The 8,371-nt window shown below is 43.9% G+C and overlaps 1 protein-coding gene across 5 annotated transcripts in view; it reads left to right on the forward strand.

Moving 5' to 3' along the window:
* The window catches only part of Prpsap2 (phosphoribosyl pyrophosphate synthetase associated protein 2), a 35,031-nt gene extending 27,039 nt beyond the window's left edge, over nucleotides 1–7,992 (forward strand). For all 5 annotated transcript variants that reach the window (XM_052194431.1, XM_052194432.1, XM_052194433.1 and 2 more), the window contains 4 exons: nucleotides 900–1,048; nucleotides 2,673–2,743; nucleotides 6,219–6,365; nucleotides 7,347–7,992. In XM_052194431.1, the coding sequence (XP_052050391.1) occupies nucleotides 900–1,048; nucleotides 2,673–2,743; nucleotides 6,219–6,365; nucleotides 7,347–7,505 (526 nt within the window). In that variant the 3' untranslated portion in view covers nucleotides 7,506–7,992. The remainder of the gene's footprint in view (nucleotides 1–899; nucleotides 1,049–2,672; nucleotides 2,744–6,218; nucleotides 6,366–7,346) is intronic.
* Nucleotides 7,993–8,371: the final 379 nt, after the last annotated feature.

Below are 8,371 nucleotides of genomic sequence, written 5' to 3' on the forward strand. Positions count from 1 at the left end.
ACGCTTTAAAATATTAATATGTAATACTTTAATGAGTCTTTAATGGATGTTGTTTCACAAGGTTAATTCTCAGAGAAGTCTGAAAGATAGTATTAGCAACTGCAAGAAGGGAAACTTGAGCCGGGCAGTGGTGGCGCACGTCTTTGATCCCAGCACTTGGGAGGCAGAGGTAGGCGGATTTCTGAGTTCAAGGCCAGCCTGGTCTACAGGATGAGTTCCAGGACAGCCAGGACTATCCAGAGAAACCCTGTCGAAGGAAGGAAGGAAGGAAGGAAGGGAGGGAGGGAGGGAGGGAAGGAAGGAAGGAAGGAAGGAAGGAAGGAAGGAAGGAAGGAAGGAAGGAAGGAAGGAAGGAAGGAAGAAAGGAAGAAAGGAAGAAAGGAAGAAAGGAAGAAAGGAAGAAAGGAAAGAAAGGAAAGAAAGGAAAGAAAGGAAAGAAAGAAAGGAACATACATGAGGCTGCAAGAAGAGTCCTTAATAGGAGCTTAGGTTCTGATTAGCTGATGAAAGATGCTCACCTGTGGGCTCTACACTCAGTCTTCCTGAATCTGAAGTGGTCATTCTTTTTTGTTTTTGTTGGTTTGGTTTGCTTTGTTTTGGGTTTTGGTTTGTTGGTTTGGTTGGTTGGGTTTAGTTTATGGGTTTTTTGTTCGTTTGCTTTTCTATGTAACTCTGGCTATCCTAGAACTCAGTCTGTGTAGATCAGGCTGGCCTCCAGCTCTGAGATCCACCTGCCTCTGAAGTGCTGTGATTAAAGGTGTGCACCACTACCACCAGGTGGTCGTTGTCTTTTGTAATTATTCCTTTGGAAAAAACATTTTGCTTATGCTCTTTAGTGTCTTGCCCAGACATTGGCAGGCGGCCTCTGGTTTTTGATTTGTGTCTAATGTTCTTTGCAGGGCACAATCTTTTGCAGAGCGTCTGCGTCTGGGAATCGCAGTGATCCATGGAGAAGCACAGGATGCTGAGTCTGACTTGGTGGATGGCCGGCACTCCCCACCAATGGTCAGGAGCGTAGCTGCCATCCACCCCAGCCTGGAGATCCCAAGTGCGTATCCACAAGTTCCTCTTTGCCACTGTTCTCTGGGCTACTTGAATTTGTGGAGGTGATATTTCAACATGAATTATCTTCATTATTATTATTATTATTATTTGTATGCATGTGTATGCCACATGTATACAAATACTCACAGATGACAGAAGATGGTGTCAGATCCCCTAGAGCTGGAGTCCCAGGATATTGTGAGCCATCTGATATTGGTACTAGGAACCAAACTCAGGTCCTTTGGAAGAGTAGCAAGTGCTCTTAACCACAGACCCCTCTGCAGCTCATGGATTCTCTTTGGTGTGTGTATTCACATACACACTCATGCATGTTTCCAGATACACATGTTCATGGAGGTCAAAGGTCATGTTAGATATTTTTCTCAGTGCTTTTTGTCCTTTTGTTTGTTTTTGAGACAAGGTCTCTCACTGGCCTGGAGCTCATCATCTGTTATCTGGACTGGCAGATAACTGGCAGCAAGCCCCAGGGATCCTCTTCAGCCTAGGGATTATAACCACACATAACTATACCCTTATTTATTTATTTATTTATTTACTTACTAAACATAGGTACTGGAAACCCAAATTTGGTCCTCATTTGATATTTTACTCACAGAACCATCTTCCTATCCTCTCTTTTAACTTTTTGAGTTAACAAAAACTGATAATTCCCTTCCTGGTTGAATTAAAATAACTGTTAGCCTTTGAGTCATAGGGCCCAAATTTAGGGGAGACTAGGAAAATGGTCAGCTATATGGATTCAGGTGCATTACTTCTGGGAGCTGCATGCATCTGTTCAGAGCATGTATCTCAGAGCATGCTGGCATAAGCAGGAAGTTTCTTTATGCACAAAGCTGGTCAGTGTTATGTTATATGGAATGCAAAGTGCTGGGCAGGTTTTATGTATTTAGCATAGGGTAAGGCCTGACCAATCAATGTTAAATATATTTCTAAGTATTTTATTTGGGTACATGTCTGCACAGCTAACTGCTGATCTCTAAATACTCAAAACTGCTTAGAACAAAAGAAAACCTGGAATTCCAATAAATAAAGTCAGAATACACACCTGTCAGTCAGTCTGTCTGTCTGTCTGTCTGTCTGTCTTGCTAAGTAGCCTGCATGGCTCCCCTTCCGATCCTGAGTCTTTTGTTCCTTTCCTGGCTCACAGTGCTATACAGGACAGCAGTGGTGCATTCCCCTTTCTAGGAAACACTTGGGCATTATGTCACCTTTTTATGGCTGTCCATCATAATTGAGGAAGTTCCTTTCCCTTTTAAGTACTGGGAGGTTTTTTTGGTTTTGTTTTGTTTTGTTCTTTTAATAAAACATTACATTCTTTTTGTTGTTGTTTTGGATTCTTTTTGGTTTTTTGTTTGTTTGTTTTGGGGGTGTTTTGGTTTGTTTGTATTTGTTTTGAAACAGGGTTTCTCTGTGTAGCCCTGGCTTCCTGGAACTCACTACATAGACCAGGCTGACCTCAAACCCAGAGAAATGTCTGTGTCTGCCTCCTGAGTGCTGGGATTAAAGGCACGTGCCACCATGACTGGCAACATTAACTACTTAAAGTCTTGTAAGTCTTTGTTCTACCTTTGAGCATAGGCACTGAGTGTGTGTTTCATTCTGACCAGTGCTGATTCCTAAAGAAAAGCCCCCAATCACAGTTGTCGGTGATGTCGGAGGAAGGATCGCCATCATCGTGGTATGTAGTTCTCCTTTACTGCTGCCACCATTGCGCTGTTGACTTACCTGTAATTGTGTGCATAAAGACTATGGGGCTTGTGTGGCCAGGCTAAGCATCACGTTGGTTGGTGCCTTATGCTAGATGCTAACTTTGGCCCCAAACAGAAAAATTAATGGCTTAAGAAAAAAAGTAGTTTCTATATAGTTATGTGAATATGGTGCAGCTGTTGGTTTCCTTATTTTGTTTTTTATGGTTAAAGTGAAGGACAAAGTTGATTGTAGTTTTAAACAGATTGGCAGTTAGGTTTATGGTTCAATAAGGCCTTGGATTTGGTTCCTAACACCACAAAACCCAAAACTCACATCATTTCATACATGCACACGAAATGAGACCCTGATGAACAGATCAGGCAGCTGTGGAGAGAGCTGGGGTCCAGGGGCCAGCCTAGGCTTTCCCTGTTCTCTGCTCCCTCCCAGCAGAGGCTGTCATCAGCCTGAGAGTCCATTCATGACTTTACTGGACTTCACAGTCTACCAGGAGTGCTGCTTTTAAATGTAAAAGACATCTGGGCGTTGGGGTCGGAGAGGTTGCTCAGTAACTAAAAGCATGTGCTGTTCCTGCAGAGAACCCAGATTTGGTTCTCAGCACCCACATAGTCTTAAAACTGTCTGTAACTCTACTTCTAAGGAATCCATTACACACAGGCAAAACACTCGTACACATCTATCAAAAATAAAGACTTGGGCCGGGCGGTAGTGGTGCACGCCTGTAATCCCAGCACTCTGGGAGGCAGAGGCAGGCGGATTTCTGAGTTCGAGGCCAGCCTGGTCTACAGAGTGAGTTCCAGGACAGCCAGGGCTACACAGAGAAACCCTGTCTCGGAAAAAACAAATCCAAAAAAATAAAATAAAGACTTGAATGTTTATATAAATAGTGTGTCTGTGCACACAGTAACTTTGGATCCATGCGTAGTTGATCCACCTAGTGGTGCCCTGTGTACTTGGAGTGCAGTGGAGACCATACTTTGGTCTTCACTACTAGGTAGTATGTTATGATACCATACAACTGATGTATCTGTTCTTCAAATTGGACAGTTTCTTTTATTTTTCTTAATTCCCAATAATACTGCTTTGAACATTTTTATACTGTTTTCTGGTGTGTCACATTGCACAAGAGTTTCTAAAGGATAGTTGGAGTCACTGAGTTTGAAAGTGTTGTAACAGGCTCCCACATCCCGCTCATAGACACCTTGTGGTTTTAGCTGCTGTTTGGTGATTTCGTTTGTACGTTTTTGGGGATCTCTTGTGTCATCCCACAGAGTTAAGCTGCCTGCTATTTTATTTCGTGGACATAGGGGGGTGGCAGGAGGTGCAGATCCAGCACAGCGACTGCAGACCTTCGTCTCCATATTGGAGCTGTGCTTTCTTTCTCCTCCAGTGCCCAGGGCCCTGTGTGTGCTAGGCGAGTATCTACCATTGCGCTACATTCCCCAGCTCTCTGTATTTTGAGACAGAGTTGCTGAGGCTGGCCTTAAACTATTTCTTCACTTCAGTCAGAACTGCAGCTCACAATCTTCTGCTACTGCCTCTTTAGTAGCTGAGATTAGTCTGTAGTGTTAGAATCAGCTTAGATAAGCTTTTAAAAAACAAAGCAAGGATCAGCCAAGATGGTTCAGCAAGTAAAGGTGCTTGTCCCCAAGCCTGATAACCTGAGTCCCTGGAGCCCATGCCAATTGACAAAGAGAACTGACTGCCACAGATTGTCCTCTGACCTCCACACACATCTGTGGCATACGTGAACATGCTTTCACACATGCACACGTGCACAGTAATAATAAGGGTTTTTTTGTTTGGTTGGTTTTTTTGGTTTTTTAGATTTGGTTTTTTCGAGACAGGGTTTCTCTGTGTAGCCCTTGCTGTCTTGGAACTCACTCTGTAGACCAGGCTGGCCACGAACTTAGAAATCCACCTGCCTCTGCCTCCCAGAGTGCTGGGATTACAGGCATGCGTCACTGCCCCGGTAAGTAAGTTTTTTTAAGGGTCTAGAAAGATGGCTCAAAGTGCTTATTTCACAACATAAGCACCTGAACTTTAATCCCTCATAAAGTTGGGTAGTGCAGCTGGAATCTCAGTTCATCTGCCGTGAGATGTCAGGCAGAGACAGAATTCCCAGAAGTAATGAGTCAGCACATGCAGCAGCAGAGACCCTGACTCATACTAGGTGGACTGTGAGGAATGACACCTGAGGTTGTCACTGCACAGAGGCCACCTGTACTCAAGACACAGACTCGAGGTTTAAAAACCAGCATTTTATTTTGGAGTAGTTATAGGTTTATAAGAAGTATGAGATGCTTAGCAGGGAGGTCCTGCAGACTCTTGACCATGCTTCCACTGTGTGCTTGCTAGTGTTTATGTTAGCTTGACACAGGCTAGTGTCATTTTGGAAGAGGAAACCTCAGTTGAGAAGATGCCCCCACTACATTACCCTTGTGCAAGCCTGTGGTGCATTTTCTTAATTAGTGATTTAATGTGAGAGGGCCCAGTCTATTGTAAGCTGCGCCATCCTGGGGCAGATAGTCCTGGGTATAACAAAGCAAGTCGAGCAAGACATAAGGAGCAGTCTGGTAATCAGCGCTTCTCTGTGACCTCTGCCTCAGCGCCTGCTTTCAGGCTCCTGCTCTGAGTCCCTCAGTGAGGTACTGTGTTGTAGAACTGGGAACTGAAGTAAACCCTTTCCTCCCAAGTTGTTCTTGGCAAACTGTTGGTGTTACATAGGGGTGGTAGAAATCTTCACGAAGACACTTTTGCTAAGACTTTGGTACGGTAGTAATACATGCATGCATGCTGTGGCATACACACACAGTACACACATAAATGCAAGAATAAATAAAAAAATAATAGAAAAGAACTCCCAAACTGACTGATGTCCATTATACTTTTTTCCCCCTAAAGACAGGGTCTCTCTACATAGTTCTGGCTATCCTGAAACTCTATAAAACAGGCTGGCCTTGAACGTAGAGTTTTGATCTGCCTACCTCTGCCTCTGAGTTCTGGGATTAAAGGTGTGCACCACCATGCTTAGCTTTCATTATAATTTTTTAAAATGTATTTAATATATGTGGGTACACTGTCACTCTCTTCAGACCCAGCAGAAGAGGGCATTGGATCTCCATTACAGATGGTTCTGAGCCACTATGTGGTTGCTGGGAATTGAACTCGGGACTTCTGGAAGAGCAGTCAAATGCTCTTAACCGCTGAGCCATCTCTCCAGCCCCCTCAGTGTACTATTCTTATAGACCTCCACACATGGGTTATGGTACTTGTGCACCCATACACACTTGCAAAGACATTTCTTAAGCAGAGGGGTGTGGGCTTTGTGTATTCCCTGTCTCAGGAGACTAAAGTAGGGAGATCACTTGAGCTTAGGTATTCAGCATACCCTGAACAGCATAAGACAAGTGCTGACAGCCTTTGTCTGCTCTTTGATTTGACAGGATGACATTATTGACGATGTGGACAGCTTTCTTGCTGCAGCAGAGACCCTGAAGGAGAGAGGTGCATATAAGATCTTTGTGATGGCAACTCATGGCTTGTTATCCTCTGACGCTCCCCGGCTGATCGAAGAGTCTGCCATTGATGAGGTATTAGGGCTGGCAGTCAGGGTGGGCTGTCTGGGCACTGGCCGCCTGAGTCCTTAACAGCAGAGCAGGAGCAAGGACAAGCTCATTTTAGTTAAGAGTAGAAGATGCAAGCCAACAGGTAGCCCATGACTCTAATCTCAGCACTGAAGAGGCTGAGACAGGAATCTTAATATTAGTCCAACATCAGTTTGGGCTACAGGGTAAGGCTGTGTCTCAAAAAATTAGAACCAAAAAAAAAAAAAAAAGGAATGGATAAAAAATGCTTGTGCTTGCATCTCAGTAACTGTAGCTTCCCCTTTGGAGTGAGGTATGGCCTGATTCAGTTCTGACTTGTATGCGGTATTATTCACCCCTGTCCAGTGAGTGCTGTGGTGATGGTTAGAATGCTCCAGTTGTATGCTGGGCACCCAGCTGATGTACGAGGACTCACCCCCTGTGCACTGTTAACTACACATTCCCTTCCAGTCCTTCCGTGCTTTCTTTCTCTTGGATTTGTCCATGTGCCTGTGTCACACTGTGTGGTCTGTAATGAAATGTGCTTCAACATGTTGTCTCTTCCTAAGTTGATGGAAACCTGAGTTGTTCACATATTTTAAAACTTATTTTCATGTATTATTTTGTGTGTGTGATGTGTATATATGAATATAAGTTCTCATATAGAGGTCAGAGGACAATTTTCAGGAGTTAGAAAATTGTCTGAACCTATGAAGAAGAGACCCAACTCCAACCCCACCAGCAGTAACAAGGGTTCCAGTTTCCCCAGGTCTTCCCCAACATTTGTAAGAGCAGTGAGCTGTAACTGCTCTAGTGAGTATGAGGTTATCAGATCTTAAAGCTAGAGTAGCTTTTCCTGATTTGTTCTGTATGTAGTACTGGCCCTGAACCTAGACATTCACACAGCAAGCATACACTCTACCATGAGTCATACCCCAGTCCTGAGGCTGCTTGGGATCTGACATTTTTATTTCTTGTGATTCACAGGTGGTGGTCACTAACACAATCCCACACGAAATCCAGAAGCTGCAGTGCCCCAAGATCAAGACTGTGGACATCAGCATGATCCTCTCAGAAGCCATCCGCCGAATTCACAACGGGGAGTCCATGTCCTACCTTTTCAGGAACATAGGCTTAGATGACTGAACAGTTCTCCTATGGCAGAACTCCCCCAGGTCAAGTGGGCAGGCCAGCATGTGTGCTGGGAGGGCCCAGCCTGGTCAGATATACTTCCCCCCTCCCCACTTCTTCCTGACTGATTCCTGTGAAGGTACAAGGACCAGCCTTTTAATGTTGGTTTAGGTTTTTGTGAGTTTTGGGGGTAATTTTTATAACAGAAAGACCTCCTCTTAAATAAAAGAAATTAAACCTGATCATTTTTAGTGTAACCCTTTTAAATAATACACTTGAATGAGATTTTTAAGCTCAGCCTTTTTTTAAAGTTGCTTGATCCAACTGTTCAAAAAAGTTAAATAAAATGATCTGCTGTCTACTACCTATAGTCAAAAAGCTACTGTTGGTTCCAATACATGACCTTTTTAGAAACGCTTCTATAAACGGGCATGTAGAGTATGTGGCTGTATTTATTTTCTGCAACTAAAGAAAGAATAAAACCTCATATTTGTTTTTTAAACCTCTGTATGTGGATGGTTGTTCCATTGCTGGATTGGACAGCCACTGAAAACCTGGCTTATTTGGCTGCTTTTCCTTTTCAGCATCTGAGCTGTGTATACAGTGCTTCATCTGGTGAGGTAGTTCTTATTCTTATAGGTCCTCAGAAGCCCTGCAAGTTATTGATGCAAAGTTACTTAGTTGAAATAGAAGTAAGGCTCGCAGCCCTGCTCTCTTCAAGTGCAGCCAATTCTCAGAGCAAGCTGTAGTAAGTCATGCTGAGTGAGGGGGCTGGGGCACGGTAGGCATGGGGAGGGGACAGTGGAGTGGGTGGCACAGCAACATCACAGGGGATCAGTTACTCAAACTTGTCTGATTTAAAGCTTCAGGTTTAGATTTCT

Source organism: Apodemus sylvaticus, chromosome 10, assembly GCF_947179515.1.
Source record: "Apodemus sylvaticus chromosome 10, mApoSyl1.1, whole genome shotgun sequence".
In the NCBI taxonomy this organism is placed as follows: Eukaryota; Metazoa; Chordata; class Mammalia; order Rodentia; family Muridae; genus Apodemus; species Apodemus sylvaticus.